The sequence below is a fragment of the Scyliorhinus torazame genome, chromosome 4, assembly GCF_047496885.1.
Source record: "Scyliorhinus torazame isolate Kashiwa2021f chromosome 4, sScyTor2.1, whole genome shotgun sequence".
In the NCBI taxonomy this organism is placed as follows: Eukaryota; Metazoa; Chordata; class Chondrichthyes; order Carcharhiniformes; family Scyliorhinidae; genus Scyliorhinus; species Scyliorhinus torazame.
In genome coordinates this window covers 89,771,205-89,790,963 of record NC_092710.1, presented here as the reverse complement: position 1 = coordinate 89,790,963, position 19,759 = coordinate 89,771,205, and the positions used below count along the sequence as shown (strand labels likewise).

At 47.7% G+C, this 19,759-nt stretch overlaps 1 protein-coding gene across 5 annotated transcripts in view; it reads right to left on the bottom strand.

The window, feature by feature from the left end:
* Positions 1 to 19,759, bottom strand: part of rims1a (regulating synaptic membrane exocytosis 1a) — a 1,446,068-nt gene that overhangs the window by 35,643 nt on the left and 1,390,666 nt on the right. For all 5 annotated transcript variants that reach the window (XM_072498344.1, XM_072498345.1, XM_072498346.1 and 2 more), the window contains one exon: positions 9,179 to 9,280. In XM_072498344.1, coding sequence (XP_072354445.1) covers positions 9,179 to 9,280 — 102 coding nt within the window. The remainder of the gene's footprint in view (positions 1 to 9,178; positions 9,281 to 19,759) is intronic.

Sequence of the window (19,759 nt, the reverse complement as noted above, 5' to 3'; positions counted from 1 at the left end):
GGCAGATGCAGATCCACTCTGTTGGGCAGAAAGGGTGCTTTGGGCTAGCTTTAATTGGTCGTCCATGGGGAATGTGGTACGCCAACTGACGCAGGCAATGGGAGCGATTTCTGAGTTTGGGGAGAAGGCTGCAAGCTGGCAGGCCAGCTTCAGAGGGAGGCGGTAGCGAGGGAAATAGTCCTGGTGCGGGATAGGATGGGGAAATTGGTGGTGGCCCCGGACCAGATTAATAAGGCATTTCAGGAGTTCTATGAAAATTTGTATCAGTCGGAACCACTGGGGGAGCGATAGAATCTAACCTTTTTATATAGGTTAAAAGGGTTCAATTTGAATAAATGATTGAAAGAAATCATTACACTTCATATTATAAAATGGCTGACTGCTTGAAAACCTGATAATAAATACTGCAAACGTTTGCAGAATCAATTTGAAAGAAAAGCTTTTGTATTCAAGAATTTGGCCGTTGCATTTTCTAGCTGACATGGAATAGAATCAGATATGAAGGTGCTATGGCTAGCTAGGTCAAATTGACCCATGAAAACTTACATGAAAAGTCCTTTGTCTTAAGAAAAGAACTGGGTGATATCGTGTGTCCAGGATAACCGCATACCATTACATGTTAACTATAGAAAATTGCCCTACAAAAGAATGTGCTGAAGCAACTTCTTGAGATTACTAAAATAATGTTTTGACTAAATGACAGACAATTGTGTGATCAAATTAGAAGAATTATAGAAGATCTCAGACTAATCAAAGCGTTGAAGGGGCCAGACTTCATAGATAATAACAGATAATAATTTCCATAAAAGGTTGGGGTTTTGGGATTATAAATCAGTGCTTTTTGCTATGCTTCCAAGCTTATGCTATCTGCTTGTGCTGTGAAATCGTTATTCTAACTTAAACTACGCAGTGTTTATTTACTGTGCATATTCGATTTGAATTGTTTATGTATCTTGAATTCAACCTATCTGTAATTGCGAGAGACAATCATTTCAACAAAGCTTCCTGCAGGGCTGAGTTGAAAACATCTTAGTAATTTGTAAGAAAGCCAATCGTCAGTAGACACATCAAACTAAAGTGGCTAATTGATATTAAAACCCAATTTAAGTTCAATCTCAAGGTCTGTTCAATTAGTATATGTGCAGCGACATAGAAATATACTAACAAAAAGTGCAGATCACAACAGGGAGCATCAGGGATGTGGGAGTTCCTGGACGGATTGGAGTATCCGAGGCTGGAGGAGGAAGATAGGGCCAGACTGCAGAAGTCTGTGGTGAACAGGAGGCAATTGGGAGGATGCAGTTGGTGAAGGTGGTAGGGCCTGAAGGGTTTCCAGTGGAGTATTACAAAAAATTTAAAGACAAACGAGCGCCGCTGATGGTGGGGATGTTTGAGGAGGCGATAGGGAAGAGGGTGCCACATTGGGGCAGGCCTCAATCTCCCTGACGTTAAAGAAAGATAAGGATCCGACGGAGTGTGGGTCATATAGACCTATATTGCTACTGAATGCTGACGGCAGGATACTGGCCAAGTTACTGGAGGCTAGTTTGGATGGGTGTCTCCCGAAGGTGAGAGGGGAGGACCAGACGGGGTTCGTGAAAGGAAGACAGCTTTTCAAATATTAGGAGGTTATTAAATATAATCATGACGCCGGCTGAGGGAAAGGAGATGGAGAAGGTGGTTGTGCTAGATGCGGAAAAGTCATTTGATCGAGTAGAATGGGGGTGTTTGATGGTGGTTCTTGAGAGATTCTGGATTGGGTTGAGATTTACGGAGTGGGTACGGCTATTATATAAGGTACTAATGGTGAGTGTCCACACAAACAATATGAGTTTGGGGTCCTTTGCTCTGCACCGGGGTACAAGGCAAGGGTGTCCTATGTTCCCTCTGCTATTTGCAAAAGAGCCACTGGCCATCGCTTTAAGGAGCTCGGGGCTGACAAATGGAACAGTATGGGGGGGGGTGATCATATGTATAGCACGCGAATGATTTATTGTTATATATAGCACAGCCAAATACATTGGTGGGTCTCTTTCAGGATATAAATTGAACCTGGAAAAGTGGTGTTCTGGCCGGGAGTGGGGGCGGGAGTGGGAGTGCTACCATTTCGCAGTGCGGCAACCCACTGGGGGTGCAGGTGGCACGGGACTGGGGGGGGGGGGATTTGTCAGTACAATATTACTAGCTTAGTGGGGAGGGTGAACGCGGATTTGGCAAGGTGGGACAACCTCCCTCTAACACTGGCAGGTCAGGTGCAGGCAATTAAAATGAATGTGCTGCCACGATTTCTGTTTTTATCTCAGTGCTTGATGGTCTTTTTGTCAAAGGTATTCTTTAAGGAAGTGGACAAGTCGGTCACTTCGTTCATTTGGGACAGGGGGGGGAAGGTAGCCAGGGTCAGGAAGGTGGTCTTGCAGAGAGGAAGGCAGCAGGGGGGACTGGGCCTCCTGAATTTACTATACTAGTATTGCGCGGTGGATGCAGAAAAGGTGAGGAGTTGGGTTGGGGGAAGGGGGGATGTCCCGGTGGGTTAAAATGGAGAAATGTCTGTATCGGGGGTTGGATTGAGGGCGCTGCCAACGGCGCCGCTCCCGATGGCCCCGGGCAAGTACTGTGGGAGTCCAGGGATGGTGGCATCACCGAAGATTTGGAGGCAGTTGAGGCAGCACTTTAAGCTGGGGGCTGGGTCAGGTGAGATGCCGATCAGGGGGAATCACAGGTTCGAGCCGGGGAGGCTGGAGGGGAGGTTTCGGAGATGGGAGGAGAGGAGGATCAGGATATTAAAGGACATGTTCCTGGGTGAACGTTTTGAGAGGTTGGAAGAGTCGTGGGAGAAATATGGACTGGGGCAAGAGGGTGGGTTTAGGTGCATGCATCTCCGGGACTTTGCAAGGAAGGAAGTTCCAAGCTTCCCGATAGTATCGACCCCCACGCTGGTGGAAGAGGTATTGACGGCAGGGGAATGGAGAAGGAGGCGGTGTCAGCGATCTACAAGATGATTTTGAGGGAGGACAGGATGTCCATGGAGGGGATCAAAGCCAAGTGGGAGGACGAGTTGGGGGAGGTTAAGGAAGAAGGTCTGTGGTGTGAGGTGCTCCGGAGGGAGCAACCTTGTGTGCGAGGTTGGAACTGATACAGCTGAAGATACAGCACCTCATGACAGTGAGGATGAGCTGGCTCTTTGGGGGAGTGGAGGACGTATGTGAGCGGTGTGGGAGGGGCCCGCAAACATGTACATATGTTTTGGTCCTGTCTGAAGCTGGAGAGATAGTGGAGGGAGTTTTTCAGTATCATCTTAGGGATACTACACGTGAACTTGGAACATAGCCCTTGGAACCATTCTCGTGGTGTCGGGCCGTCCAGAGCTGCAGGCAGGTGAGGAGCAGATGTTTTAACCTTCGCTGATGGCCTGGAGGCCAGGTCATGTTGAGGTGAAGGTCAGCTTCTCCACCCTGGAATTACGATGTTGTGGCTATCACAGAAACATGGTTAAAGGAAAGGCAGGATTAGCAGCTAAATGTTGGAGGATATAGATGCTTCAGGAGAGATAGAGGGGGATGCAAAAGGGGTGGGGGAGTAGTTAAGGAGAATATTATAGCAGTACTATGGGAGGACACCTCGGAGGGCTCATATAATGAGGCAATCTGGGTAAAACTAAGAAACAGGAAGGGGGCAAACACAATGTTGGGGGTTTATTACAGGCCCCCCAATTGCCAGGGAGAGAAGAGGAGCAGATAGACAGAGAGATTTTGGATAGTTGCAAAAGTAACTGGGTTGTTGTGGTCGGGGATTTTAACTTCCCCTATATTGACTGGGACTCACCTACTGCTAAGGCCTTGGACGGGGCAGAGTTTGTCAGGTGCATCCAGGAAGGCTTCTTGATGCAATATGTAGATATTCCAACTAGGGAAGGGGCCGTGCTGGACATGCTATTGGGGAATGTGTCTGGACAGGTGGTTGAGGTTTCAGTAGGGGACCATTTTGGGAGTAATGACCACAATTCCGTATGTTTTAGGGTACTTTTGGATTGGGATGAGGTGATAAACAGGGAAAAGGCAAATTATGATATCAGGAATTGAGGAATTTGGATTGGGTGCGGCTGTTGGAGGGTAAATCAACATCGGACATGTGGGAGTCTTTCAAGTGACAGTTGATTAGAATTCAGGAAAGTCACGATCCTGAGAGAATGAAGGATAAGTATGGGAAGTTTAGGGAGCCTTGGTTACCAAGGGATATTGTGAACCTCATCAAAAAGAAAAACGAGGCTTTTGTATGGTCCAGAAGGGTGGGGACAGTCAAAACACTTGAGGACTAAAAAGAGAGTAGGAAGGTGCTTCAGCGGGAAATTAGGAGGGCTGGAAGGGGTTAATGAAAAGTCCTTGGCAAGTAGGATTAAGGTGAATCCCAAAGCTTTTTATTCATATGTAAAAAGCAAGAGGGTGGCCAGGAAAAGGATTGGAGCACTTAAGGACAGTGGGGAAATCTATGTGTTGAGCCAGAGGAAATGGGTGAGGTAGAACTGAGTACTTTGCATCAGTGTTCACCAAAGAAATGCGGCTGGGTTCTCCTGGCACCGACATCGCTTTTGGCGAATGGCCGGAGAATCCAAGTTTTCGACCAAATCGGGGGTGGTGCCACTTTCGCAATACTCCACCTCCTCCAAAGTGGCGTACTCTGTGAGTAAGCTGCGCCACGTATTGACGGCCTCAGGCCTGTGGCCCGCCCCCCCGATGCACCACCTCCGACCGACCGAGATCCCGAAGACGTGGGACAGGTGTGGTGTCATCCGTCGGGAACTCGGCGTGGTGGCTGCGTACTCAGTCCAGCGCCGCCCCAGACAGGGGAGGGCCGATTGGGGGGGGGGGGGGGGTGGCAGTATTCGGGGGGGGGCAGTATTCAGGGCTGGGGGCACTGTGAGGGGGGGGGTCCGGGGCGCGTGAGCCGGCCGAAGGTGGACTATTTTACAGGCCGGGTCCGCTTGCTGCATCCGCCATGAAGCACAGTGCGGCCAAGGACCGGCATTTCTCCAGGCTGTATCGGCAGCTAGAGCCGACATGCTAGCCCCCAGCAAAATGAGGAATCGGTGGCTGTTTTGCGTCAGTTTTCCTGGCGTAAAACACCACCGTTCCCATGCCGGCGTGGAGACATAGCTCCAGAATCGGAGAAACCAGCCCATTGGCTTTGTGGAAGATGATCCTTGGGTGGGATGTATGGACAGTCTGGGTCATGTGAACATCGAAAAGGGGGAGGTATTGGGTCTTTTAAAAGATATTAAGGTAGATAAGTCTCTTGGGCCAAAGGGTATTTACCACAGAATATTGAGGGAAGCAAGGGTGGAAATTACTGGGACCTTGACTGACATCTTTGTATTCTCATTGGCTACAGGTGTGATCCCAGAGGACTGGAGAATAGGTAATGTGGTAGCGCTGTTTAAGAAAGGTAGCAGGGATAATCCTGGAAACTGTAGGCTGGTGAGCCTTATGTCTGTAGTAGGTAAATTATGGGAGAGAATTCTCAGGGTCAGGATTTATACCCATTTGGAAACAAATGGACTCATTAGTGATAGACAGCAAGGTTTTGCGAAGTGGAGGTCATGCCTCACATCGCGTTTTTTGAGGAGGTGACAAAGATGATTGATGAGAGGAGGGCGGTGGATGTTGTTTACATGGACTTCACTAAAGCCTTTGACAAGGTGTCTCATGACAGACTGGTACAAAAGGTGATGTCACATGGGATCAGTCACAAAAGTAGCAGTAGAAGGGTGTTTTTCTGAATGGAAGGTGGTGACTATTGGTGTTCCACACGGATCTGTGCTGGGGCCTGTTGTTTGTCGTATATATAAACAATTTGGAGGAATATGTAGCTGGTCTGATTAGTAAATTTGCGGATGACATCAAGCTAGGTGGAGTTGCAGATAGCGATGAGGACTGTCAGAGGATACAGCAGGATATAGATAGGTTGGAGACTTGGGCAGAGAAATGGCAAATGGAGTTTAATCCGGACAAATGTGAGGTAATGCATTTTGGTAGGTCTAACATAGAGGGGAAATATATAGTAAATGGCAAAACTCTTAGGAATATAGAACGTCAGAGAGATCTGGGCGTGAGAGAGATCTGGGCGTGGAGGTCCACCGAACTTTGAAAGTGGCAACACAAGTGGACAAGGGAGTCACGAAAGCATGCAAAATGCTTGCCTTCTTTGGACGGGACATTGAGTATAAAAGCTGGCAAGTCATGTTACAGTTGATTGGAATCTTGGTAAGGTCACACTTGGAATATTGCACTCAATTCTGGTCACCACTACCAGAACAATGTCGAGGCTTTGGAGTGGGTGCAGAGGAGGTTTACCAGGATGTTGACTGGTCTGGAAGGTGTTAGCTATGCGTAGAGACTGAATAGACTTGGACTGTTTTCATTAGAATGACGGAGCTTGAGGGGTGACCTGATAGAGGTCTACAAGATTATGAGGGAATGGATAGAATGGATGGGTAAGCACTCTTTCCCAGGGTGGAGGGGTCAGTCACCAGGGGGCATAGGTTTAAGGTCTGTGGGGCAAAGTTTCAAGGAGATTTGCGATGCAGGTATTTTTACACAGAGGGTGGCGAGTGCCTGGAACACGTTGCCAGGGGATGTTGTGGAAGCAGTTACATTAACGGCGTTCAAAATGCATCTCAACAAACACATGGATAGGATGGGTATAGAGGAATACGGCACTTGGAAATGCTGAGGGTTTTGGCCAAGGTTGGGATCATGGCCTGTACAGGCTTGGAGGGCCGAAGGGCCTATTCCTGTGCTGTATTGTTCTTTGTTCTCTTTGTTATTTTTGCCTCGGCTTGGCGGGGGGGACCTATTGGAATTTCTGACTCTCGGGATGATTGAAATTTGAGCTGAGGGGGATGACGGAGGGGTTCTACAATTCATGTGGACTGTTTATTACGCACTTTTGAGAAATGGTTGTCATTGAATATTCGGGGGGGGGGGGGGAGAAGGGGGTTGGGGTTATTGTTGTTTTTGATTACACTGTTTACTGATTGACCGTTAATTTTTTACCTGGAACACATGGGAGGATGTTTTGGTCTGTATATTGAAATGAAATGAATGAAAATCGCTTATTGTTACAAGAAGGCTTCAATGAAGTTACTGTGAAAAGCCCCGAGTCGCCACATTCCGGCACCTGTTCGGGGAGGCCGGGAATTGAACCCGCTCTGCTGGCCTTATTCTGCTTTACAAGACAGCTGTTTAGCCCACTGTGCTAAATATTGAGGGGGGGAGCTGGTTTGGTTTGGGGAATTTTTATTGCATTTGTTTTTTCTTTTGTTGTTTATTTGATGAAAATGTTGAAAAGGAGGAGAATAAAAAGATTATAAAAAAAGACTATTTGTTTCTTTAAAGAATAACCCAGTAGAAGCAAACTGATAATATCAGGAAAATCAGGGGCGGAATTCTCCGACCCCTCGCCGGGTCGGAGAATCGGCGTGGCGCGAATCGAGCACGTCGCCCCGATGCCGGGACGCAATTCTCCGCAGTGCGGCCATCAACAAAAAGCCGAGTCCGCCTGCGCCGTTCTAACATCCTCTGAGCCGGCAGGACCTCGGCGTTGAAGGGTCCGGGGGCGGCCTGTGGGAGGGTAAGAGGGTCCGACCCGGGGGGGGGGGGGGCTCCGTAGTAGCCTGACCCGTGATCGGTGCCCACCGATCGACGGGCCGGCCTCTTTGCCCACTGGCCTCTTTCCTCCGCGCCGGCTCCTGTAGCCCTGCGCCATTTGGCGTTGGGGCCGACGGGGGGGGGGGGGGGGGGGGGGGGGGGCGAAGAAGCCCACTGCGCATGCGCTAGTTGGCGCCGGCCCAACTGCGCATGCACGGACTCCGTGGCGCCGGGTTCAGGCTGGGATTGGCAGCTGGAGCGGCATAGGCCGCTCCAGCGCCGTCCTCGCCCCCTGTGAGCCGCGGAATGGGGTCCCGGAACGGGCGGTGATGCCGGAGTAAAACACTTCCGTTTTTACTCCGGCGTCGGCACTTAGCCGCCTGTTGGGAGAATCCCGCCCCAGGTGCCTCTCAGCTCTAATGATCCTGTACAAATTTAATAGAACCCTGAAGACTTAATGATCGAGTCACATGGGTTGTACATTTTCAGACTTTACAGGAGCAGTCACAGCCTGGGAAGGAGGAAGCTGACAGCCAGAAACCATGGTAGAACTTCTCAGGTTCAGGAATTAGCAATGTCCGTCAATTTATGGATACAGCTTGTTATTATGAATTTTAATATATAACTATGATATTGCATTAATATTAAAGTAGGCACGTCTTTGCAGTCTGTGTTTATTTAGTGTGTGAATTATATTATGACATAATCAAACTAAATCCTATCCTCAGATGACTAAGTTGTATGGAGTGTTTCAAATAAACTACATAAAAGCTAAAATTCAATTTTCTGTTAGTTTATTTTAATGTTCAGACAGTTGTGGAAAGGTTATTTTCTGTCATGGGTAAATGGGTGAAGCACAATTTTGAAAACTTAGCCCTGGAATTTCAGCCATGGACAGCATAATGAAGCTCCATCTTGTTTACCAATTTACCAATTTACTGCACACCTTGCAGCCCTGAAGAGTATTCAGCAGTAAAATCCCTGACTAATAATTAAGAACTGTCCATTAGACTTTGAGAATTCCTGGTATACAATATCAAATCTCTATTAATTGCTAAACTTCGCAGATGGGCTAGCATGGTGGCACAGTGGTTAGCACTGCTGTCTCACAGCTCCAGCATCCTGGGTTCAATTCCAGCTTTGGGTGATTGTCTGTGTGGAGTTTGCACTTTCTCCCCTTGTCTGCGTGGGTTTCCTCCAGGTGCTTCGGTTCCTTCCCACAGTCCAAAGATTTGAAAGTTTGGTAGATTGGCAATTATCAATCCGTGGGGTTGCAGGGATAGGGTGGGGGAGTGGGCTGAGGTAGAGTGCTCTTTCGGAGGGTCGGTGCAGGTACGATGGGCTGAGTGGCCTCCTCCTGCACAGTAGCTATTCTATGGATTTTCAGTTATCTGTGGTGTGTTTTCATGAAAGATTCCCACCACCTCCACCATCAGATTTCCAAACATGATTAACGTGTGCATCATTACATCTGGGTCACAGATTTTACAGCATTGCAAAGATCACAAGAACAAACTGGCACACATTATCCTCACCTGGGAGTGATTTAGATCCTGTTTTTTGAATTAGTCCTCGGGCTCGAATTACTTCAACTTCTAGCTGTCCTTTCCGATCTACCATCCCAATCTGAATATCACCTGAGGAAACAAAGGAAATTTAAAGTTCAAAAAGGTACAAAATCCTTTGACTTTAAGAGTTCCCAGTTCTCGTTCATATTATACCAAACACACAAAAAACGGGAAAATAGAGCTGTTTCAAGACAGCCTGAAAGACAACAAAATTCAAAGCCAATCTCCTCAACTAAAACTTGAATACATTTTAACCCATATTGACGAAACATAGCATCATTCACAGAATCTTCCTCAACAATGAAATAATACTTGCTATCAGGGCAAAACTGAAAATATAATGACACTAGCATAAATTATTTTGACAGTTATTCGAGAGACAAGGTACAGTTTTGATCTCCTTATCTGAGGAGGGATGTTCTAGCTATGGAGTGAGTGCAACAAAGGTTTACCAGACTGATTCCTGGGATGGCAGGACTGATGTATGAGGAGACATTGAATCGGTTAGGATTGCATTCACTGGAGTTCAGAAAAATAAGGCGGATCTCATAGAAACCGATAAAAATTTAGAAGGACTGGATAGGGTAGTTGCAAGAAGGATGTTCGTGGTGGTTGGGAGTGTTGTAGCCGACCATTTACAGGCTAATACTAAATGGTCAAGCAAAGAATGGGAAATGTGACTAAGTAAGAGATTTTAACTTCCGGAATATGGCCAGCAGAATAAATGACTTTGGACTGTCAGTATGTGATTTACAACAAATATCCTTGACTTTACGACCGGCCACTAAGAGTCAGCAGGATATTGGACAAGACAAGGGAAAGGCTGACAATAACGAATTAGGAGGATGAAAAGCTATAGATGTCCTTTATAATAAACTTATACCAATTGGTCAAATGGACAGGAAGAAGGAAGGAGGTATGAAAATAATCAAAGTCAATCTGTCCACAGCAATGCCCTCCATACCAGGCAACATCCTGGTAAACCTCTTCTATACCCTCTCCAAAGCCTCCACAACCTTCTGGTAGTGTGGCAACCAGAATTGAACACTATACTCCAAGTGTGGCCTAACTAAGGTTCTATACAGCTACAACATGACTTGCCAATTTTTATACTCAATGCCCCGGCCAATGAAGGCAAGCATGCCGTATGCCTTCTTGACTACCTTCTCCACCTGTGTTGCCCCTTTCAATGACCTGTGGACCTGTACTCCTAGATCTCTTTGACTTTCAATACTCTTGAGGGTTCTACCATTCACTGTATATTCCTTACCTGCATTAGACCTTCCAAAATGTAATGTTTTTCAAGACGCCCAACGCCTCCTTCTTTTGGATCTCAATGTGACCCAGACTATCTACACACCCTTCCCCAGACTCATCATCCACCACGTCCTTCTCCTTGGTGAATACTGATGCAAAGTACTCATTTAGTACCTCACTATTTCCTCTGGCTCAATGCATAGATTCTCTCCCCTGTCCATGAGTAGGCCAATCCTTTCACTGGCTATCCACGTGCTCTTTATATACATATAAAAAGCCTAGGGATTTTCCTTGATACTGTTCGCCAATAGCTTTTCATGACCCTGATTGGCCCTCTTGATGCCTACTTCCTACTTTCCTCATATTCCTCACAAGCTTTGTCTGTTCCCAGCCTTCTTGCCATTACAAATGCTTCTCTTTTCTTTTGGACTATGCTCACAGTATCCCTAGTTGTCCAAGGGTCCCGAAACGTGTCATATTTATCCTTCTTCCTCACAGGAACATGCCGGTCCTGAATTCCTCTCAACTGACATTTGAAAGCTCCCACATGCCAGACGTTGATTTATCCTCAAATATCCGCCCCCCAATATAGATTCTTCAATTCCTGCCTAATGATGTTATAATTAGCATTCCCCAAATTTAGCTCCTTCACCTGTGAACTACTCTTATCTTTATCCAACAGTACCTTAAAACATACTGAATTGTGGTCACTGTTTCCGAAAAGCTCCCTTACTAAAACCTTGACCACCTGCACGGTCCCATTCAAATACCAGATCCAGTATGGCCCCTTCCATAGTCAAACTATCTACATATTGAGGCCTTGGAACCCTCAGGGGAGGCCAAGGAGAGGGAAATGCCACCCCCGCTCCTCCCCACCATAACATACTGGAGCACAACTCTAGGGAAGTCACCGACCTCTCGGCATTGCTTTCAACAGAACCATCCCCCATCACAGTGGGAACTGTTAGAGATTGGACTCCTGGGTCATCTTCTGGTGAGAACCATGCACATGCTGCAGCACATCAGGTGGAAGAAGGGGTTTCTGAGGGAGTGGACTGTAAAAGGGTAATCTGATCCCAGGGAACAGCTGGCGCTACGACAGCTATTGGGCTTCTGCAAAGGATGATCCTATCACTGGTTCAAATGTAGATTCAGAGACAGAATCTACAGGAGGGGGTGTCAGCAACATTCCAGCACGTGCAAGTACAGCTGGAGGAGATGACTGACCTTCAAGTGCAGGAGATGTTGCAAACAATGCGTGGCACCGAGGCCAACGCTGAACGGGTGGCATCTGCGGTGGAAGGCCTGGGACAAGATGTCAGATCAGGACATCCTAGACTTGGAGCACACTGTGTTGTCCATGGCTGAGACACAGGACAAGAGGGCCCAGTCACAGGTGGACATGTCCCAGGTGCAGGTGGACATTGCTGCAGCACTCTAGAGCTTGGCTCAGTTATAAAGGGTCATGACTGATGGCAGCAAGAGCATTGGCCGGGTGCTGATTGACCTTAGCTAGTCATAGAGGGCCATCTCAGTCGCAAAAGGAGGATTTAAACTAGTATAACAGGGGGGTGGGAACCAGAGCGTTAGCTTAGAAGGTGTACTAAGTGAAGGGGAAATAGAGAACAAAAATAAGAGAACAACATCACACTCAGGCAGAACAAAAAAGGTGACAAGTGTGAGAAGGGAGGCGGTCCATGCAGGACTGAGGGTTTTGTACCTAAATGAGCGCAGTATATGGAACAAGGTAAATAAAATTGTTGCGTACATTGAAATTGCCCGGTACGATGTTGTGGGCATCACAGAGACGTGGCTGCAGGGAGATCAGGGCTGGGATCTAAATATACAAGGATATGTCTTCTACTGAATGGACAGGCAGATGGGCAAAGGGGGCGGGGTTGCATTGTTCGTAAGGAATGAAGTTAAATCGATAGCAAGGAGCGATATAGGAGCAGAAGGCATAGAATCTCTGTGGGTAGAGTTGAGAAATCGCAACAGTAAAAAGACCCTGATGGGAGTTATGTACAGGCCCCCTAGCAGTAGTTAGGATGTGGGGCAGAAAATACATCAGGAGATAGAAAAGGCATGTAAAAAAGGCAATATCACAATAGTCATGGGGGACTTTAATATGCAGGTTATCAGGTTGGTAGTGGAAAATCAGGTTGGTAGTGGATCCCAAGAAAAGGAATTTGTGGAATGTCTAAGAATGTTTTTTTGGAGCAGCTTGCGACAGAGCTACTAGGGAACAGGCAATTCTTGATTTGGTGATGTGTAATGAGGCATACTTGATTTGGGAACTTAAGGTGAAGAAACCTGTAGGGAGCAGTGACCACAATATGATAGAATTTGCCCTGCAGTTTGAGAGGGAGAAGCTGGAATCGGATGTAACGATATTACAATTACATAAGGGTAACTACAAAGATATGAGGGAGGAGCTGGCCAGAGTTGATTGGAAAAGGAGCCTAGCAGGAAAGACAGTGGAACAGTAATGGTAGTTTTTTTGGGTTATTCGGGAGGCACAGCAGAAATTCATCCCAAGGAGGAGGAAACTTGCTAAGGGGAGGACAAGTCATCCATGGCTCATGAGGGAAGTCAAGGACAGCATAAAAGAAAAAAGAAAAACATACAAAGTGGGAAGCATTAGTGGGAAGCCAGAGGATTGAAAAGCCTTTAAAAGCGAGCAGAGGACAACTAAAAAAGTAATAAGGGGGGAGAAGAAGAAGTATGAGTGCAAGCTAGCTAGTAATATAAAGGAAGATAGGAAGAGTTATTTTCAAGACATAAAAGATAAGAGAGAGGCAGAAATAGACATTGGACCACTGAAAAACGTGGCTGGAGAAGTAATAATCGGAAATGAAGAAATGGCAGAGGAACTGAATAGTTACTTTGCATCAGTCTTCACGGTGGAAGACACCAGTGGGATGCCAGAGCTCCAGGAGAATCAGTGGGCAGAGGTGAGTGCAGTAGCCATCACTAAGGAGAAGATTCTGGGGAAACTGAAAGGTCTGAAGGTGGATAAAACACCTGGACCAGATGGACTACACCCCAGGGTTCGAAAAGAGATAGCTGAGGAGATTGTGGAGGAATTAGTGGTGATCTTTCAGGAATCACTGGAGGCAGGAAGGGTCCCCAAGGACTGGAAAGGGCTAATGTAACACCTCTGTTCAAGAACGGAGGGAGACAGAAGAAGGGAAATTTTTGGCCGGTTAACCTAACTTCGGTCATTGGTAAGATTTTAGAGTCCATTATTAAAGATGAGATTGCGGAGTACTTGGAAGTGCAATATAAAATAGGACTGAGTCAGCACGACTTCGTCAAAGAGAGGTCATGTCTGACAAATCTGTTAGAGTTCTTCGAGAAGGCAACAAGGAAGTTAGACAAAGGAGAACCAGTGGACATGATTTATTTAGATTTCCAGAAGGCCTTTGACAAGATCTCCACATTGCAGACTGTTAAATAAGTTTATTTAACAACCCATGATGTTAAGGGTGAATAGGGTGGCATGGATAGAGGATTGGCTGACTGACAGAAGGCAGAGAGTGGGGATAAAAGGGTCTTTTTCAGAATGGCAGACGGTAACTAGCGGTGTACCTCAGGGTCGGTGCTGGGACCACAACTTTTCACAATATACATTAATGATCTGGAAGAAGGAACTGAAGGCGCTGTTGCCAAGTTTGCAGATGATACAAAGATCTGTAGAGGACAGGGAGTATTGAGGAAGCAAGGGAGCTGCAGAAGGATTTGGACTGTCAAAAGAAGTGGCAGATGGAAAACAATGTGGAAAAGTGTGAGGTTATGCACTTTGGATGGAGGAGTGGAGGCATAGATTATTTTCTAAATGGGGAAATGCTTAGGAAATCAGAAGCACAAAGGGACTTGGGAGTCCTTGTTCAAGGTTCTCTTAAGGTTAACGTGCAGGTTCAGTAGGCAGTTAAGAAGGCAAATGCAATGTTCGCATTCATGTCGAGAGGGCCAGAATACAAGAGCAGGGATGTACTTCTGAGGGTGGATAAGGCTCTGGTCAGTCGCCATTTGGAGTATTCTGCGCAGCTTTGGACCCCGTATGTAAGGAAGGATGTGCTGGCCTGGGAAAGGGTCCAGAGGAGGTTCACACGAATGATCTCTGAAGTGAAGAGCTTGTCTTTTGAGGAACAGTTGAGAACTCTGGGTCTGTACTCGTTGGAGTTTGGAAGGGTGAGGGGGGATGTTATTGAAACTTACAGGATACTGCAAGGCGAGGATAGAGTGGACATGGAGGGGATGTTTCCATTTGTAGGAAAAACTAGAACCAGAGAACACAATTTCCGACGAAAGGGACAATCCTTTAAAACGGATATGAGGAGGAATTTCTTCAGCCAGAGGGTGGTGAATAAGACCATAAGACATAGGAGCGGAAGTAAAGCCATTCGGCCCATCGAGTCCACTCCACCATTCAATCATGGCTGATTTCAACTCCATTTACCCGCTCTCTCTCCATAGCCCTTAATTCCTCGAGAAATCAAGAATTTATCAACTTCTGTCTTAAAGACACTCAACGTCCCGGCCTCCACCGCCCTCTGTGGCAATGAATTCCACAGACCCACCACTCTCTGGCTGAACAAATTTCTCCTCATCTCTGTTCTAAAGTGACTCCCTTTTATTCTAAGGCTGTGCCCCCGGGTCCTAGTCTCCCCTGCTAATGGAAACAACTTCCCTACGTCCCTATCTAAGCCATTCATTATCTTGTAAGTTTCTATTAGATCTCCCCTCAACCTCCTAAACTCCAATGAATATAATCCCAGGATCCTCAGACGTTCATCGTATGTTAGGCCTGCCATTCCTGGGATCAACCGTGTGAATCTCCGCTGGACCCGCTCCAGTGCCAGTATGTCCTTCCTGAGGTGTGGGGCCCAAAATTGCTCACAGTATTCTAAATGGGGCCTAACTAATGCTTTATAAAGCTTCAGAAGTACATCCCTGCTTTTATATTCCAAGCCTCTTGAGATAAATGACAACATTGCATTTGCTTTCTTAATTACGGACTCAACCTGCAAGTTTACCTTTAGAGAATCCTGGACTAGGACTCCCAAGTCCCTTTGCACTTCAGCATTATGAATTTTGTCACCGTTTAGAAAATAGTCCATGCCTCTATTCTTTTTTCCAAAGTGCAAGACCTCGCACTTGCCCACGTTGAATTTCATCAGCCATTTCTTGGACCACTCTCCTAAACTGTCTAAAGCTTTCTACAGCCTCCCCACCTCCTCCATACTACCTGCCCCTCCACCTATCTGTATCATCGGCACACTTAGCCAGAATGCCCCCAGTCCCGTCATCTAGATCGTTAATATATAAAGAGAACAGCTGTGGCCCCAACACTGAACCCTGCGGGACACCACTCGTCACCGGTTGCCATTCCGAAAAAGAACCTTTTATCCCAACTCTCTGCTTCTGCCTGACAGCCAATCGTCAATCCATGTTCGTACCTTGCCTCGAATACCATGGGCCCTTATTTTACTCAGCAGTCTCCCGTGAGGCACCTTATCAAAGGTCTTTTGGAAGTCAAGATAGATAATCTGTGGAACTCTTTGCCGCAGAAGGTTGTGGAGGCCAAATCACTGAGTGTCTTTATGACAGAGATAGATACGTTCTTGATGAAAAAGGGGGATATGGGGAGAAGGCAGGCGAATGGGGATGAGAGAAATATCAGCCATCATTGAATGGCAGAGCAGACTCATGGCCTAATTCAGCTCCTATGTCTTACGGTCTTAAAAGGACATGATCGAGGCTATGAGGGACATAGCCCACTCACTGAGGGACATGTCACAGAGCCTCATGGCTGAGGGCATCAACACCATGTTTCAAATGAGGGGATTTTCCAGGACTGGCAGAGTCTGGTGACAGTGAGGACTCTGGAATTCATCCTAACTTCCCTTCCATCACATGGAATAGGCCAGGGGCCAGTGAGCATGCTAGGGTAGGAGGAAGTGATGAGGCCCATCCCGGCATGTTGGAACATTTTACTCCTTTTGAATCCCCTCCACCTGACATTGGCATATCTACTGACAAACAGAACAGGGTGACACACCGTCACCTGTGACACCGGAATTGGCCATCTAGGCTCAGGCCCCCAGAGGACGGCTGCCAAGTGTATCATAGGGCAAAGGGCGGGACAAGCAACAAGCCGGCTTTACTCCTGATGTGCTGTCTGGGCCAACACCGAGAAGGAGTGGTAGAGTTCGAAAGAAGAGAAAGATAGAGGACGCTTAAGTTGATGCGAGTTTAGTCAGGGAGAAAAGGACTTGCAATCACGGATCATTATACACTTTTTCTCCACCAGTCTGTTCTGCCTCTAACATGTGGGCACTACGGTAGCATAGTGGTTAACACTATGGCTTCACAGCGGCAGGGCCCCAGGTTCGATTCCCACTTGGGTCACTGTCTGTGCAGAGTCTGCACATTCTTCCCGTGTCTGCGTGGGTTTCCTCCGGGTGCTCCGGTTTCTTCCCATGGTCCAAAGATGTGCAGGTTAGGTGGATTGGCCATGCTAAATTGCCCTTTGGTTAGATGGGGGTGCAGGGTTACAGGGATAGGGTGGAGGTCTGGGGTTAAGTAGGGTGCTCCTTCCAAGGGCCGGTGCAGACTTGATGGGCCGAATGGTCTCCTTCTGCACTGTAACTTCTATGCTTCTATGATATCTAACCTCTGTCCCACGGGTGTGAAGGAAAGTCATAAAATCTCTGCAGTGTAGAAGGAGGCCTTTCAGCCCACTGATCCACACCGACCCTCCCAAAGAACACCTCACCTAGGTGCACTCCTCCGCCCTATCCCCCCTAACCTGCACATCTTGGGAAACAAAGGGGCAATTTAGCATGGCCAATCACCTAACCTGCACATCTTAGGACCATGGGAGGCAACCAGAGCACCCGATGGACACCCACACAGGCTTGGGGAGAAAGTGTAAACTCCATACAGACAATCACCCAAGGCCGGAATTGAACCCGCTTAGGGAGTGGAAACCACCCTTCTTGAAAAATAAGCACTGTTGGCCAGAGCTCTGGGGCGACACATATGACCTGGGGCATTCCAGCGATGGCGCCCAGGCATCCTGGTGGGCCTGATTCAGGGTAACCTGGAAGTAGATAGATATATGTCACATTTTGGATGCACCTGTGATTGCAAGATCCCGCTTGAGCCCTGGAACAAGACATAAGCTCAGAGGCCACTGAGAGCGTGTGTCCTCTGGCACATGGTCTCCTTGGTGAGCCCAACCCGACGACATAGAACATAGAAAAATACAGCACAGAACAGGCCCTTGGGCCCACGATGTTGTGCCGAACCTTTGTCCTAGATTAATCATAGATTATCATTGAATTTACAGTGCAGAAGGAGGCCATTCGGCCCATTGAATCTGCACCGGCTCTTGGAAAGACCACCCTACCCAAGGTCAACACCTCCACCTAACACTATGGGCAGTTTTGGACACGAGGGGCAATTTATCATGGCCAATCCACCTAACCTGCACATCTTTGGACTGTGGGAGGAAACCGGAGCACCCGGAGGAAACCCACGCACACACGGGGAGGATGTGCAGACTCCGCATAGACAGTGACCCAGCGGGGAATCAAACCTGGGACACTGGCGCTGTGAAGCCACAGTGCTAGCCATTTGTGCTACCATGCTGCCCAAACTTTGTCCTTGGCCTGGTGGATGGCTGGCACTAGAACCTCACCTGGTGGTCCCTGCTGTTGTGGGGCATGCTCCTGCTGTGCAGGAAGTTCCCTGGGGTGGTCCTGGCCCTCACACAACCATGCATCCGCTACGGCAGCAGTGGCCAGGTTGACAGCTAGCATTGTTGGCTGAGTTCTAAACTCCCTTTCTGTGCGGGGGGAGGGGGGAAAGAGACAAAGACTATCACCAAGGTAAGCATTCCCTTGACCACCCAAAACCACCAGATTACACAGTCACCCTGAGTTGCAGTATGCAACTCAGACCACGTGGTTTGGTTGGAACAGCAGTTGGATGCACTTAGGAGCATGCAGGTGGCGGAAAGCGTCATAGATAGGAGTTATAGAGACGTTATCACACCCAAGGTGCAGGCAGACAGATGGATGACCGCTAGAAAGGGCAGGCAGGCAGTGCAGGAATCCCCTGTGGCTGTCCCTCTCTCTAATAACAGGTATACCGTTTTGGATACTGTTGCAGGGTGGTGGGGATAGCCTATCAGGGGAAAACAACAGTAGCCTGAACAGTGGCACCACAACTGGCTCTGTTGCTCTGCAGGGGAGGGCAAAGTGCAGGAGAGCAATAGTTATAGGGAACTCTACAGTAAAGGGCACAAAGTAGGCACTTATGTGGACGGGAAAGAGACTCCAGGATGGTGTGTTGCCTCTCTGGTGCCAGGGTCAAGGATGTCTTTGAACGAACACAAGACATCCTGAAAGGAGAGGGTGAACAGCCAAAGGTCGTGGTACACATAGGGACTAACAACATAGGCAGGAAGAGTGATGGGGTCCTGCAGAAGGAGTTCAGGGTGTTAGGCAAATGCTAAAAGCAGGACTTCTAGGGTTGTAATCTCAGGATTGCTCCCTGTGCCACATGCCAGGGAGGCTAGAAATAGGAGGATGATGCAGCTAAACACGTGGCTAAACAACTGGTGCAGGAGGGAGGGTTTCCGATTTCTGGACCATTGGGAGCTCTTCCGGGGCAGGTGGGACCTGTACAAGAAGGACAGGTTGCATTTAAACTCGAGGGGCACCAATATCCTGCTGGGAGGTTTGCTAGTGTCACTCGGGAGGATTTAAACTGGTATGGCAGGGGGTTGGGAACCAGAGCGCTAGCTTCGAAGGTGTAATAACTGAAGGGGAAAGAGAGCACAAAAATAAGAGAACAACATCACCCTGACTGCTCAAACACAGTGGTTTGAAGTGTATTTGTTTCAATGGCAGAAGTATAGCGGGTAAGGCAGACGAACTTAGAGCACTTATTAGTACTTGGAATTACGATGTGGTGCCTATCACAGAAATATGGTGAAAGGAAGGGCAGGATTGGTAGCTGAAAGTGGAGGGTATAGATGCTTTAGGAGAGATAGAGGGGGATATAAAGAGGGGGGGGGGGAGTAGCATTCCTGTTAAGGAGAATATTATATCCGTACTGCAGATGGACACCTTGTAGGGCTCATTCAATGAGGCAAGCTGGGCAGAGCTTAGGAACAGGAAGAGGCCATTCACTATGTTGGGTGTTTATTACAGGCCCCCCAACTGCCAGCGAGAGATAAAGGAGCAGATAGGTAGAAAGATTTTGGAAAGGTGCTAA